Source organism: Clarias gariepinus, chromosome 7 (assembly GCF_024256425.1).
Source record: "Clarias gariepinus isolate MV-2021 ecotype Netherlands chromosome 7, CGAR_prim_01v2, whole genome shotgun sequence".
Classification (NCBI taxonomy): Eukaryota; Metazoa; Chordata; class Actinopteri; order Siluriformes; family Clariidae; genus Clarias; species Clarias gariepinus.
Genome location: NC_071106.1, coordinates 13,744,935 through 13,761,591, shown reverse-complemented (window position 1 = coordinate 13,761,591; position 16,657 = coordinate 13,744,935). Strand labels below are relative to the sequence as shown.

Below are 16,657 nucleotides of genomic sequence, written 5' to 3'. Positions count from 1 at the left end.
GCTGTTCGAACTTTAAGAATGAATTAGCCATCATGTCTGCAAGGTGCTAATGCTTTCATCCTGTCTCAGGTTTACCCCTGAAGCCAAGGCCGGTCGACACCCTTTCGTCTACATGCCATTTGGAGCAGGGCCTCGCAGCTGTGTGGGCATGAGAATAGCCCAGCTGGAGATTAGGATGGCATTGACCAACATCTTTAAAAAATTTAATGTGGTAGCATGTAAGGACACAGAGGTGTGTTTATTTTACAATGTTACTATAGTACAAAGGGCGGTCAAGTCAAAGCAGGACTAATGAAATATCCCTTGAATGAACGTGTAACATACAGAAGACAGTGCAGTGATAAGACTGTTAGCTGCAGTAAAACATTTAAATGGTGCAAACATTTTAAAGAAGGCTGTATGTCTGCAAATCCACTGTATTCGTTCCTGTGAAGATTCAGAGAGTGGAATGTCTGATCCTTGGAAATTGAAGGATAACTTGTCACCAGTTTGTAGAAGAGACTGGGAACTACTGTATACAAACAGTACAGTAATTAACGAACACATTGCCCTGCAAACTCCTGACCTCGCTCCAGCCATTTCCACATATTTAGGCCATTAAAGGAGTTCCTGGGAGGCCAGTGTTTTGGACGTGAAGCAAGCAGTCCGATCACGGCTCCAGTGTACTAACAAAACTTTCTATCTTGATGGTATCCATGTAGTATCCACTAGTAAAACACTAGGAAAAGTGCATTAGTGTAGCAGGAGATTATATAGAAAAGTAAAAGTAGATTTTATTTAAGAATCCCAGTTTGACTTGAATGACCCTCGTAGTATTAAAAGGAAAATGTGTTTAAACATAACCTACGTACAGCTAATACATGTATACAGTATATCAGATTTTTAAAGGCATTCTCTTTGTTCTTGATTAAATCTTATCTAAGATGCCAGTTTTTATTTCTTACAGGTTCCTCTTACATTGAAGTCATATTCCACACTCGGACCCAAGAATGGCATCTTTGTCCAAATTACCAAGAGAGAGAATTGAGGTGATGCATAAAAACTGTCCGAGTGATTCCAGAGAGTCTGATTTTAAGAGAAAGATGAAGAAACCTTCTAGAACTATGTAATTAGTAAGGGAATAGCAAAGAAAAGTACTGATGGAATTTTGTAAACATACTTTGTAAATTAATTCATCCACATTATATAAAATTTAAATGCCAAATTTCTTTTACATTCATTTCTGGTAAATTTGAAATTGCTTCCTTCATTGTCAAACCCTCAATAACAAACTGTTATCATGTTTGGATTGATACTGAGGAAAAACAGCAGAAGGAACAAAGGGTGGAATTAATCAGACTGATGTTTAACATAAAAATGGTTTTTAAAAGGCTGGAGATTGCACCAACATTCCACTTGTGTATTTATGGGCATATTGTTGTAGAAATTACCATAAATTACCCTGTGTGATCTACTGTACAGTTGATATGTTCCTTCACTATATTTACATTGTATTCTATATACTGTATGGATGAAACATGCTTTTGACATACAGTACAGGGGGCACGTAGTACATCATACATCCACATTGGTTCTATGTGTTTTGATCATATCTGACTAATACATGTAACATACTATAAATGTAAATGGTTCTTGGGTAATTTTTGTAATCTTGGGACATTTATATATTCATTTATCAGATTTCTGTATGGGAAAACAAAAAGCTTCTTTTTTTATTTTTTGTGCTCCTTTTTAGCTCATTATTCTTTTGGTAAAGCAATTTGAAGAATCTGCAGATTGTTGTAGAAATATACAAGGTGACAAAAAAATGGGAACTTCTTTACAATCCAATAAAACTAGAAGTGATAAAAGAAATAAATTTTATTCATAGTAATTGAAACCTAAAACTTGCCATTTACGAAAAATTGATGGAATTCATTATTTTTTAAAAATTACATCCTTTAGATGGCATCCTCCTGTATGAATACATTCTTGAAATCTGCTGTTGAGATTCCTCATTGACCGCTGCAACATCTCAGCTGGGATACTGTGAATTTCATCCCGAATTCTCTGTTTTAACTCATCCAAGGTTCTTGGTCGAGTCGTGTACACTTTACTCTTGAGGTAGCCCCACAAAAAAAAAAAAAAATCACAAACGGATAAATCTGGCGATCTACATTAGGGGGCCAGGGAATGTTACCAAATCTTGAGATCACACGGTTACTGAACAATTCTCGCACAGCTTCCATTGATTGCCATGCAGTGTGTGATGTCGCTCCATTACGCATTTCAAAGAAACCCATTATTCTGTCACCTTGTATATCTTTCATTAAAATTGCATTTGTTTCAAAATTATTATTATTATTATTATAATACACCACAAGATGGTGGTGTAGCACAAGCTGTCTTTTGTGTGGCGTATGGCTGTTCCAGGAGCTTCAAAGTGATGACATTGTTTCTAACTGGAATTCTTTGTGTGTCCATTCACTTTTATCAATTACATTTTGCATGTGTTTGAACTGTGGGAAGAAAGCGGAGTACCAAGAGGAACCAGAACATGCACACTAAATGCACACAGATCTAACACTTTTTTTTCTGAACTTTTAACTAGATTGTGCAAGGTTCAATAAATATAACTCAATAAAATGACTATTATTATTATTATTATATCGTCATTATTTTTTAAGGAAAATTGGGAATGTCCTTAAATGATAGGACTTTATTTTAGTCTCAATACATTTGGTCACTGCCTGTATCTTACATTATATGGGCAAAAGTTTGTTTATTATTATACCAACAGAATTTGGTTGTGTTGATTATGAATTTGGCTTATTCAACAGTAACCAGTGGTGACACTGTACAAATGAAAATTTTATTCTCACATACACTGTCATACACAGTACGATATGCAGTGATTCCTAACCTTGCCTTATATACTAATATACTCTTATTTGCAATCTCCATCTTCGTAATCAATGACAGTGGTACAGTATATCCTGTAAATCTATAAAAGTTGATTCTTGCTGTTTTGCCTGACTCTTTAGAAAATGTGTGTGCTATTTTCAAACCCATCAGGTAAAGAAATAAAAAAAAAAGACAAGAACAATTTAGAGAGTAAAATGTATTCATGAAGCTTAGTGAATCTCACAACATGTCCATAAAAACTTCATAACACAATTCAGTGTTCTGAATACACCCTTACTCTTTGTCTTTAACACAGACTCTACAATCTTGTTAAAAATATAACCCCGTCACACAGCCGTGTCCCCACTACAGTATGTCCACAAAAACGCAGTAGAAAACGGTATGGGTGTAGTATTGTCTCCTTTGATGCGGCGCTGCCTTTTTTTGGACATGTTTAAAAAAAAGCCTGGTTAAAGCAAGGTGCAAGAATAACTTGATAAAGATGTACCAACATCAGCTTAAATAAGAGCACTGGGTGAGGCTAGTAATGCCAGTTTCTATGAAAAAAAAAAAAATCTTTCTGCAATTTATCCTGACATAATAGCTTTACATTTTGATTTAACCTGCATTAATCCTGCTTAAATAAATTGTATTTAAGCAGAAAAACTGTGTAAAGAGAAGAGGAATAGACTTATACAGTATGAAAGGTGACTAGAGATGCATCAATAAACCATAGACCTATTTTGATTTATAACTACTTTAAATAATTACTCTAACACTAAGTGACCACATTACTTACTGTAAGCGCATCAAGTGCAAATGTGCAGTATTACAATACCATTAAGCTTTTTTTGTTTATAGGATTAAACCTAAAAAAAAAAGGAAATATTTACGATGTTTGGAATTACAAACCAGCCTGGAGCTTTAAGAGTATTCAATGATGTACTCTGGATAGATCTGATACTTCTCAAAGATGACAAAAATCGCTGGGTTGCTTGTATTGTCCACACAGCTATCATAAAACCCTGTACTGGAGCTCTTCTGTGGAGGTCGGACCAAACTGCTGGATCCTTGGGTAAATTCTCCAACAAGGACAAGTGCAACAAAAATCATCTTATAGCCGGCTTTGGATTTGGCGAATCTATCCGCATACCTGGCATCTCTAGCGAAGTAACTTCCTATAAAGAAGATTTAAATATATATATATCGTTAGTATGATGGGGAAGACACTATGCAGAAAATAAATGATTGTTTCAAATGGATACTTAAATGTGTTTATCAGTTTGTAGCCACAGACATTGACAGAAACAAAAAAAATGTGGAAAGACCATGGAATTAGAAGATGTGTCCAAACTAGTAAATATATACTGTATGGACAAAAGTATTTGGACAAACCTGTTAATTATTTAATTAAGATGTTTTAATCAGGCCCCTCATCCCAGTGAAATTCAATCCTAACACTTCAGAATATCAACACAATGCTATGCTAAGACAATGGACCAACTTTGTGGCACCAGTTTGGGGAAAGCCCTTTTAAATCCCAACATGACTGTGCCCCAGTGCACAAAGTCAGGACATAGTTTGATAAGTTTGTTGTAGAAGAACTTGACTGGCCCACACAGAGCCCTGACCTCAACCCCATCGAGCACCTTTGGGATGCACTGGAATAAAGATTGCAAGCCAGGCCTTCTCATCCATCATCAGTGTCTGACCTCAGAAATGCTCTACAGAATGAATGGGCACCTATTCCCACAGAAATACTCCAAAATCTTGTGGAAATTGTGCCAAGAAGAGTAAAAGTCGTTATAGCTGCAAAAGGGGGGCTAACTCCACATTGAAGTACTGCATACTGTATGTATTCGGTTTAGCCAAATACTCTTGTCCATGTAGTGTATATACCACTCAGTTTTGAAGCACATCTCCTACTACAACAGTCAGCTACCTTTGCCATAAAGTGATCCATGGACACCACAAATTCTCCAGTCAAAATTCTGTTCACAGATGGCCTCTATTAGAGATTTATCTGTGCCATGGAAGAGGTAACGCTCATCTATCTCCCTCCCTGCATTCCTCTCCTTCATCTGTTCTTTCTGCCTGGAAAGAAAAATCAAATGTTTAAAACTAATGTCCAGTACAAATGTTTTATACCTCAGTGTAAGCAGTAGCATGGTCGAAATTGTACATACCAGTGAAAAACTCTCCAGACTGATGGATTTTGCACCCTCTTGATGCTGTGTATGGTGCTTGACGACATTGTCCGTTTGAACAATGAGGTTACTGCATTGTAATCAGGTGCAGAGCTTGGCAGAGGAACAATCTAACAGGATAAGCTTTGTTAATTACCATTCTGACTGATAAAGTGAAACGGGCATTATTGTGGCGAAAAAAATGTCACAGTAGGCAATTATCTCCATAACTAATCGAAAGGTTTTAGCTGGTTCTGTATTGATGTATATTCCCCATTTTATTAGCCAATGTTCAGATATTTAGACTGTACCAGCGAAATTAACATACCTGGCAGGCGGGCACAACATTTCTACATAAATTCCTCTATGCATATTTCTACACTTCGAAAACCACATCGAAAAATGTATTTAGATTTGAATTGTGTCTAATTTATGTATAGTGTATAGTGAGTCACGTACCTTGTAGGAGAAGCTGGGCAGAGCATTTTTATCCCAGTGACCAGGAAATTCCACTGAGGAGGAGCATGGGGTGTCTTGAGCATCACTAAAGATGAACAATTACCCGTCAGGTCATAATGTAGTACTGCATAATAGTATTAACTATATTAAAACAAATAATTCACAATTTATTAAATACATGCACTGGCAATTTTTGAAAACCATACAGTATATTTTTGCTTTTTTTAAATCATTCGATTTAATCAATGCATTTTAAACAATTAAAATTTTAACCAAGGAATCAAATTTCAGTGAAAGAAGGAAGACATGTAGAATCGGCTAAAGATTGACATTTATGGCCTTTTTAATCAACTTTTAAACCAAAATTAAATCAAAATTCCACATGCAAAATTTCTGTTATTTAATTAACCCGATGGCAGTTCAAAGTTCAGCTTTGGCAACATTAGCGAACCAACTGTAATGTGATGGCCAAAGTGTTGGCACAAGATCTAAGTCTTATCCTAGAATTCTGCCAATTGTAAGATTTGAATTTAGAGTAGATCAATCAATCGATCAATAAAACCAATGAATCAAAACCTAACAAAGTGACATCTTAAGACATATCCCAGTTTAAATGCACCAAATCACACTGCCCATCTAAAGACCTTACCTTTTTGATTTCCCATTAACATCTTGAGCTGAAATGAATCGAGGCCTCCGTCGCACCTCTCGTTTTGTTTTGTACTTTAAGTTTTGCTGATACATTTCTAAAGAAAAAGGAAAATGTTAAAATAATGAATTCTATTAAAAAAAAACAGACTTTGTTTTAAAAATATATATGAGGCTAAAACTAGTCTTGAAAGCATACTTTTTATGTGGAGCACATAATCATTCCCACCCACACTGAAAGGAATTTCTTCAATTTCAGAGAGGTAAACATTCTCTAAGGACTTTGATGTGATAGGTTTTTCATCTTTCTGAAAAAATACAAACATTAAACATTATTTAATGCAGCAATAATGACCAGGTTTATAAACGTCCCTAATATACATAAAATTAATCTCTGGGTATTTAGTTATGTTTCTTCATTTTGTTAATGAAATGTGCAGTAATTATGTAAATTATAGTAAGAATATATTTCCTAGTTATCTAAATTATTAGAAATGATATAAATGGGATAGAGTATTGAATAGTTGTTAAACTTTACTGACCCCCTGGCCGTATTCAATCCACTGCCCTTTCTCATTCTTCCAGTACCAAAGCCACTCAGTGGTCAGGATGAAGTGAGGGGGTTTGGTAACAGAGGACGCTGTGGATAGACGACGAATTTGTTTCCCCCCACACAGCATTAAAGTGAAGTCCACAGGCAGAGGCCCAATGCTGCAGTCGAGAAAAACAATATAGTGGAAACACATTTTCATGTCTTGCTGTAAAAAAAAACCTGGCTCATGTTTTTGTTTTAGCTGATTAGAATACTTATGAGTGCCAATGCTGATCATAACTTTCTGGTCTGGAAAGGACCAAAAAATGTCCTTATCACTGCCACATATCTGGCATATTACTGTAACATAGTGTATTTTTTCACTACTACATGGCCAAAAAGTATGTAGGCATGTATATTTCTGACACAAACCGTTACCTCAATATTGAGCAAACTATTTTATATAATGACTTTGTATACTGTAGGTTTAATTAAATTGCATTTTACTCATATTGCACTTTTACCAATGGTCACTGTTGCAAAGCAATAAGGGAAATAAAAACAAAATGTGTAAGAGAATATGTTTACATAAAAATTATAGTCCCTGATGAACAAGCCGAGGGGGACGGAGGCAGAGAACCTGACTGAGATAGCAACAGGAAGAAACCTTGGGAGGAGCCAGACTTACCATGGAACCCATCCCACTTGGGTGAATTAAGATTTACTAAAGGGTACCAAACCTGTTTAAGCATGATAATATCATTGTGCACAAAATGAGAACACAGAGCACATGATCGGTCAAGAATGACGTAGGAGAACTTAAATGACCTGCACAGAGCCCTGACCTCAACTCCACTAAACACTTTTGGGGTGACTTGGAACACTGACTGCCAGATCTCCTCACCCAGCATCAGTGCGTAATCTTGCTAATTCGGCTAAAACGTTTTCCCAAAAGAATAGAGGGAAGTACATGTGGGTAAAACTGTTGACAAGATGCCTGCAACCTTTGGCCATAAATTGTACATTTAAAGCTTCATATTTAGAACTTTGTTGACACATATTTAAAGGATTTTTTTTTTGCAGAAAAAAAATCCAGCTGATAAAAAGGTTGAGGGCAAAACATTGAAAAAAGGCAAACCGTTAAAACTACAGAGAAATGCATGCATGTGTGGCTTAAAATCTACACTACTTATGAGAGTACTAGAAAACCTTTTTCCATAATGGGTACTGTAAAAAAATTAAATGAATCTGAATTAAATTAAAATCCTTCAAGCCTATCCAGTCCATTATATGTCATCGTACACATTCACACACTCATTCAGACCTAGGGTCAATGTAGCAGAGCTGATCCACATGCTGGCATTTTAACAGGTGGAAAGAAATCAGAAAATACACCAGTTCCACACATATAGGAAGTTAAGCTCGGGATTAAACCCTGGAGCTGTGAAACACCACTATGTCATAGCTGAATTTGATTGCTGTCAAAACCTGTGATGTTGATATAAATCTGCAGCTGAGCGAGTGGCACTCATATTAGCTTTATTTTCTTTCTTGCCTTCTTATTTGCTTTTGCCACCTGGTGGAGAAGTGCCATTACTGACTTTGAAAGATGTCCATTAACAAATTTTCGGGTAAGAAGAGCCTCAGCAGTCATGTGGTACGGAAAAAAAAATATTCATACCGGTACCAGAATCTATGAGACTGAGATTAATAAACTGAGCATATGGATTCACAAACCGTGAACTATGCTGGATGTACTGTATCAATCTGTGCCTTCAGTCTTTGTCAATTATATTTTTATTTCATTACACATCTGACCAGCTGAGGGTTAAGGGCCATGCTCAAGGGCCCAACAGTGGCAACTTGGTGATTGTGGGGTTTGAACCTGGGATCTTCCCAACCGTAGTCCAATGTCTTAACCACTGAGCTTCCACTGCCCCCATACACTAAATTTTGTATAATCTTTTAACTTATTTCATATTTCTCTATTTAAATACTCTCTTTTCTTTTTAAATGGGGAGTTGTATAAGCATTTTACTGCATATCATACTGTGTATGGCTGTGCATGTGAAAAATAATATTAAACTTATAATATTACTTACAAAATCATTAATTTTTGGAAAACATAACATTACATAAATAACTTACATTACAGAGGAATATTGACATGCCTATAAAGAAAGATATTACATACAGTTTTCAGATGGAAAAAAAAAAACTTCATGTAGGCTCCTGGGTTTTGCATGAAAATAGAAAATAGCAAATGACCCCTGGGGACTCAATGCAAATGTTCATTGCAAATGTGACATGAGGCACTTATATGGAATACCTTTTGTCATTAGCTGGATTACAGTAGGCCCTCTCAACATCCTCTTCATTGGGAAATTGTTTCCATGTGCTTCCATCATTATCCAAAATCTCCCATTTATAAGGTAGAGCATGATGAACTCTGATGCATTTCTCTAATGGAGAATTCAAGAGATTGATCCCATGATCATTAAAAACATGATTAGTTTATAGGGGTATTTAGCTCATTTCTAGATATTAGTCAAATTTTCTATATAATATATGAAATTAAAGAAAAATGAACTGGTAAAAATTCTTTTACCTTTGAAACTACATCCCTTGCGTACGAAAAAGAGGCAGATTTCGTTGCGGTCCGCCTCACTCACTGAACTGCTGGAGTGCTGCCTTGTCACTTGTTTGTCTGATGAAGAAGAGACCCGGGTAAAATCTAAGGAATAAAAATGCTTTGAAAATTTTGTCTTGTGGTATTCGGAGAGTGACCTTGAACGCTAAACTTTTTATTAGTTTTGACTTCTGCGAGACTTACTGTACATACCGTAAACTAAGTCTTGCTTTGTGATTCCTTGAATAGCATGTGATCATTTAGTGCACTAATCTACTCTACTACAGCGCTGTTTAGGTGTTGTATAACAATGTTAAATAGAATCTACACAGAAAGCATTCCTGGCTGTATGTTCAATCACAGTTTGGGGTAATGCACTTATTCCATATTCGATTTTAAAACTTGTACATTTTCAGGCCAAAGTTAGCAGCATATAATGTAGAAAGGAAAAGTTTGCAATTTTTTGTTATTGTCCCTGTGTGATATACCCAGCATAAATCAAAATAAAATCCTATCAAACCTTTTTCTGCTCCTTTGGGCACAGGTTTCTCAGTTTGATCGGTGAGAAGAAACCTAGCTTTGTATATTTTCTGAAGGTTGCGAATATTTTCTGGACTGAAACCTCTGCCATTCAGAATTTTCATGGCAGTTGCATCAAAATTATGAGCTCGTTTGCAAGCAGCTCCAAATTTACAGTCATCCTGTAGGAAGTGCTGGCAGACATGCAGACTGGTGCAGGAAGTCTGATATTTACAGCTTCCATGTTCTCCATTTCCCTTATTATAGTGGGAACAAACCTGAAAAAAAAAATTGTACAAGTCAAGTCTTAAAAGTGTTTGCAAAGTTACACTGTGGGAAGGTAATGTTACCTTTTTAAGGTTAAATGAATGAGCTACAGCTAACCTCTGGAGCAAGAGAAGGATCATTCAATAGCAGAAGTTGAAACAATTGTGCCTCTTCAAGGAACTGAAGATTCTTGTTTATCAGGACAGCAGAATTATGTGGAGATTTTAGATCATGGGAATTTTTGCATTTATTCCTGGGGTTGATAGAGAAGAGATTATGTTCATTAACCATTAAACACGGAGGTGAGGTAAACACACACCTGTCTCATTTCAATATATATTCCACATGAGATTTCTCATCATGAGGTGAGGCTGTTTGAAATCCAGAGAAAAGTTATATACAGTAACTGAGTTTGATTGACTGAAGGCTTTCAGGAAGTGTCAGAAAGTAGGGCAGCGAGTAATCATGCAAGTACAGTAAACACAGCAAACAGGCTGGTCTGACGTCTCTGAGTGCAATTTCAGCATTTTTTTTTTGAGACAACCAAAATATCTTAATACTCATTACAAATTTCCTGACTTCATATAAATGCCATACACCAAATCACAGCTTATGTTCTCCCACCTAAATGGTAATTCAGTAGTCAGCTAGTGCTAATTTAACATAGCCAGTATTTCACAATGCTGTAATGCCAGTTAATTGTGAAATACTGGCTATGTTAAATTAGCACTAAGGCTCTTTTCCTTCCTGAATGTTTTCATAGTAAGAACTGTACATTTACATTTAACTTGACATTTACGTTCCATGACCACCCCAGCACTAGTGTAATTAAATCCACAATATATGTGACTAAGTGGGTTAAGTAAATATACACTATTGTGTCTCTATTGTGTTTATTACTATTTTGTACACAATATGGACAAAAGTATTTGGCCAAACCTGCAATGACATTGTATCCAAATAGATATACTTTAATATAGAGTTGGTCCATCTTTTGGAGGTATAACAGCTTCCACTCTTCTTGGAAGACTGTCCATAAGATGCTGGAGTTTTACTGGGGAAATCATGCTCCTTCATTTTGTAAAGCATTCATGAGGTCAGGCACTGAAGGTCTGGCTTACAATTTATTTCCAGTCGAGTTCTTCCGCAACAAACTCACCAAACCATGTCTTTATAGTCCTTGCTTTGTGCACTGGGGCAAAGTCATGTAGGAATAGAAAAGGGCCTTCACCAAACTATTGGCACAAAGTTGGAAGCATAGCAACTGTCCAAGATGTCTTGATATGCTGAAGCATTAAGATTGCCCTTTACTGGGAAGAAGGGGCCTGATTAAAACACCTGCACTAAATAATTAACATGTTTGGCCAAATACTTTTGTCCGTATAGTGTATAAAGTTTCATCATGCAACAATGTAAGAGGACTGACCTGACACTTCACTTTAATAGGTTTACCATCCACTTTAATAGGACACATGCTGACGGTTGTGTGTTAAAACCCAGGGAGACTTTCTAAAATTCAGTAACCAGGTCTACAATTATGTCACAGTTAAATGCATACAGTTTCATGATTGTGTGAAGATTAAGTGAAGCTGTATCTGCATTACATTTGTGCATTGTGCTGCTGCCACTTGATTGGCTTGTTAGTCAGGTGCACAGGCCTACGTGAACAGGTGCATAAGCCTACATGATCAGGTGCAAATGTTTTTTTAACTAAAGTAGACGATGTTTAAATCAGCTGTTAAGCCTTGATAGGCTTGATGCAGTGTTAATTTTATTCAGCTGGACCAGAATAAAAGCAGTAAATTTTACAGAGTAAAAATAATAATAATAGCAGTAAAAAAAACAGACTCTGCGGTGGTTATGAAGTCTTATTGTAAGTTGTAATTACACTCTTACCCGAATCTGCAGTTCCCACACACTAGATATCGGCACAAGTGCAGCTCCTCGCAGCGCGCGCATTTCTCTGGGTTTTTACACACGCGCAGCGCAGTTCGCGCAATAATTAAAGCCCCGGGGCTGAGCGCGCGCCCGGTCGATTTCTCGTCCACAACACGGAAGCTCTCGCCGGTAAGAAGCGCGCGCCGCAGTAACTGCTCATCCACCGTGAAAGTCTGCCGTAAAAACGCGTCGAGCTGCTGGAACTCCAAACAGCATCGGTTATTACAGAGAACCTTCAGGATGTGGTTCGATACCAGACTCGCCATTTTCTCATCCGTTTCCTTGATTGGTTCAGTCTCGGTTTGAAGAAAACGAAAGCAACTGTGCCGGTGATGTTTTGTTGCTTTCCTGCCAAGAGCACAGTCCCAAACTCTTTCGTCTAGTCTCTATAGAAGTGCACTAGTTTCACCCTACAGTAGGTAGTGCACTATTAATAAGTGTACGGACATGTTATTCCACAAGTTCTGACGCGTATCTTTATTAATGAACTGCAAACTCAGACGTCCATGAAGTCTTTGTCCATTCGTTTTTTTTTTTTTTACGTCAAACGTTCAACACTTCTTACAGTTTTCTTGAATAAATCCACTATGGTTACAACAACTTATTTACTGTATCCTATTACGGTTTTTTGATTGCAGGTGCTGTGTTGAAGTTGGTTCCCCCATCAGGATACGTTTTTTTTTTTTTTTTTTTTTTTTTGCCCCACCCCCGTGAAAACAGCACAGGGAACGCGCATTTAGGAGAAGGCTCGCCCGCGGAGGGTTCTACGGAGCGCGATAAAGGCCAAAAAGACGTTAGCGCTTTTTAATCCCTGAAACGGAAAAGACGGCGAATTTCACGCGCCTTAAAAACGAAACTTATCATAACATGCGTTGTATTTTTTTCTGGTATACGCTACCTATGATTTATTTATGCTATTTTACCAAGGGAATATAATAATAATAATAATAATAATAATGCGAGATAATAATAAAAAATATATATATATATACATATATATATATATATATAAATATACAGTTTGTGTTTATTCAGATTGATGTGACCTAGTGAGCTGACATCACTCGGATAAAATGCTAATTATCTCTCATTATTATTATAATAATAATAATAATAATTATTATTAATATTAATAATGTCTTGAGACTGTATCTGACGGGTCTCTATTCAGGCATTATGGTATTGCTGAAAAGACGTCTAAGAAAGAATATCAGACAAAATATCACCAGTGTTACTGCTGACTTGTTTCCCGACCACAGGGAAAGTCTGTACATTGTGCTTTGTCACTGTCAGATATTGTTTCCCTTATATTTTCGAGTTCCCGCACATATCAGACTGTTGCTACTGATTTGTTCCCACACCACAGGTGAATTAGCAGAGTTTTATCCTTCTAAATGTGTTCATTGTTAAGGTCAGATACTGATTCGACTCTGTTTTCTATACTCAGCAAAAAAGGAAACGTCCCTTTTTCAGGACTGTGTATTTTAACAATAATGTTGTAAAAATCCAAATAACTTTACAGATCTTCATTGTAAAGGGTTTAAACAATGTTTTCCATGCATGTTCAATTAACCATAATCAATTAATTAACATGCACCTGTGGAATGGTCGTTAAGACCTTAACAGCTTACAGAAAGTAGGCATTTAAGGTCACAGTTCTAAAAACGCAGGACACTAAAGAGACTTGTCTACCGACTGTGAAAAACACCCAAAGAAAGATGCCCAGGGTCCCTGCTCATCTGCGTGAACGTGCATTAGGCATGCTGCAGGGAGGCATGAGGACTGCTGAGTCACACCAGGAACACACAATCCCTCCATCAGTGCTCAGACTGTCCGCAATAGGCAGTCCATGAGGAGGAGATGCACTGCAGTACTTCAAGCAGCTGGTGGCCACACCAGATACTGACTGGTACTTTTAGTGTTCATACAAATATTTACACATTAAGTTTACTGAAAGTAAAAACAGTTGAAAGTCAGAGGGCGTTTCTTTTTTTGCTGAGTATATATAAATAACTTCCCTTATGTATCAGACTGTTACTGCAGTTCTCCGAGTTTCATCGTTCTAAAACTAAGTACAGTATGTTTTATATGTCCATGTTCTAAGTAAATAGTAGAAGTTATGTTATTGCTCACCTGTTTACACAGCAAAAGTAAATCTGGTGATTTAGTGAAGTTTGAGCATTCTAAATATGTCCTTTATAGCAGTAGAAACACATTCTGATTGCTAGAGCTTGTGCTATCAGATAAGGTTCCCCCTCTACTTTTTACATACAGATGTGTTCACAGCTGTTGAAATGGTACTACTGACATGTTTACAGCGTACAAGTGACTCAGCTGAGGTTCATCATTCTAAATATGTCCTTTATAGCAAGGGAAACACATCCTGATGGCTACAGTTCGTGCTATCAGATAAGGTTCCCCCCTCCACTTTTCACATGCAGATGTGTCCACAGCTGTCAAAATGGTACTACTCACATGTTTAGAGCCTACAAGTGTTTTAGCTGAGGTTTAGCATTCCAAATATGTCCATGATAGCAAGGGAAACTTTACAGTTACAACTAAAACATGTTAGTAGTACCATTTTGACAACTGTGGTCACATCTGTATGTGAAATTAGAAGCCGAACCTTATCTGATAGCACAAACTCTTGCCATCAGGGTGTGTTTCCCTTGCTATCATGGACACATTCAGAATGATGAACCTCGGCTGAGTCACTCTCCAACATGGACATATTTAGAATGCTCAAACTTCACTAAATCACCAGATTTACTTTTGCTGTGTAAGCAGGTGAGCAATAACAGAAATTCTACTACTTACTTAGAACATGGACATATGAACATACTGTACTTAATTTTAGAACGATGAAACTCGGAGAACTGCAGTAACAGTCTGATACATAAGGGAAGTTATTTATATAGAGAACAGAGTCAAATCAGTATCTGACCTCGACAATGAACACATTTAGAAGTATGAAATTCACCTGTGGTGTGGGAAAAAATCAGTAGCAACAGTTTGTTATGTATGAGAACTCGAAAATATAAGGGAAACAATATCTGACAGTGACAAAGCACAATGTATTGTTCCCTTGGTAAAATAGCTTAAATAAATCATAGGTAGCGTATACCAGAAAAAATATAACGCATGTTATGAGAAGACGATATCATAACATGAGAGCATGTTATGATTTAGTTTTTAAGGCGCGTAAAATTCGCCGTCTTTTCCGTTTCAGGGAATAAAAAGCGCTAACAATGTCTTTTTGGCCTTTATCGTGCTCCGTAGAACTTCACTGGTTCGCGCATAACCCTCCGCGGGCAAGCCTTCTCCTAAATGCGCGTTCCCTGTGCCGTTTTCACGGGGGTGGGGCTAAAAAAAAATCCTAAATCCTGATGGGGGAACCAACTTCGACACAGCACCTGCTTAAAGCTTGTGTTCTCCACAACTTCCGTATCCTAACACATTTTTACCGTGCGTAATAGTCATGCAACTACGCAATTATGGAATGACGTCACAGAGCAATTTACGATTATCGTAAATGAATGCTTAACTTATACAAGAAAATTTTGGCAAGAAATTTGCCAGTTCATTGTTAATTTTATACACAATGACTTTGAGCTTTTCTTTAAGGATGTCCTGTTTGGAATTTTCACTTTTGAGAAGAAATATGGAGATATTTACTTTCTCTGCAATTTAATTATTTTGCTTGCAAAATTTTTTATCCACAAATGCAAAGTTTTGAAAGTTACCCCGAATTTTTCTTATTTTCAAGGAGATATTAAAATCTATATTAAATCTTTATCCACCTTCAATAACAAAAAGGCAATTAAAACCTTAAATGTATGCTCGCTTTTCGATGTTTTTGTATAATTTGTATCTGATTATTTATGTTGTGAGGAAAAATTATGTTAGTTATGTGATTTATTTATTGCTGTATACTGTTTGGCTATCCTTGAACCCCTGGATCTTTGCCTTAATATCTGTTTTGTAACATTTGTATTTCTGAGCAAATTTTCAACTAAAAAAAAATTCATTCTTAACTAATAAACTTTAAACAACCATAACAGAAGAATCGTAAAAATGAAATATGGCTCTTACATTTCCAGCCCCTATTGACAGGCAGGGAGACCGACAATTACTTTCTTTCTTTCTTTCTTTCTTTTTTTTTTTTAAATGATTGAGCCATGCAGTTTTACCATTCACATTAATCATCACTTTAAACCTTCTAAATGTATACTATTTGCCTTGGAGTGTTCATATCTTTGCATACCAAAGAAAAAATCATAACTAGTTATGACATAATTAACAGTCCATTTCACATATGAGGCACAACTTGTCAGTGGGTATTTCCAGTGTATTGGTCTTAGTTTTACCCAGCACACGTCTCACAAGTCCTTTTTTTATCAGAGAACACTTATGTGATTCATCCGACGACCCAAGAATTTCTTGGAGAAGACTCATCAATTATTAGAACTACATCTCCAATCGAAAGTTTTTTTCTCACTTGAAACCATTTTTGATGCTCCTGGAGCAAGGACAAATATTCATGCACCCATCACTTCCAGAACAAGTCAGCAAGGTACTGAATTTGCTTCCACTTGC

At 36.6% G+C, this 16,657-nt stretch overlaps 2 protein-coding genes across 2 annotated transcripts in view; one reads left to right on the top strand and one right to left on the bottom strand.

Annotated features, from left to right (window-relative positions):
* Positions 1–2,640, top strand: part of tbxas1 (thromboxane A synthase 1 (platelet)) — a 73,302-nt gene extending 70,662 nt beyond the window's left edge. Inside the window, exons 13-14 of the mRNA XM_053500280.1 lie at positions 70–232; positions 947–2,640. Of these exons, the coding sequence (XP_053356255.1) occupies positions 70–232; positions 947–1,027 (244 nt within the window). The 3' untranslated portion in view covers positions 1,028–2,640. The remainder of the gene's footprint in view (positions 1–69; positions 233–946) is intronic.
* Positions 2,641–3,085: 445 nt separating this feature from the next.
* LOC128527745 (protein mono-ADP-ribosyltransferase PARP12-like) lies at positions 3,086–12,746 on the bottom strand. Its single transcript, XM_053500279.1, has 12 exons — positions 12,020–12,746; positions 10,241–10,376; positions 9,858–10,134; positions 9,317–9,442; positions 9,038–9,170; positions 6,719–6,887; positions 6,376–6,484; positions 6,178–6,274; positions 5,529–5,613; positions 5,070–5,200; positions 4,826–4,977; positions 3,086–4,061 (listed from the first exon to the last, which is right to left on the bottom strand). Exons 1-12 carry the CDS (start codon positions 12,325–12,327, stop codon positions 3,808–3,810), a joined length of 1,977 nt encoding a protein of 658 aa, XP_053356254.1. The 5' UTR covers positions 12,328–12,746; the 3' UTR covers positions 3,086–3,807.
* Positions 12,747–16,657: the final 3,911 nt, after the last annotated feature.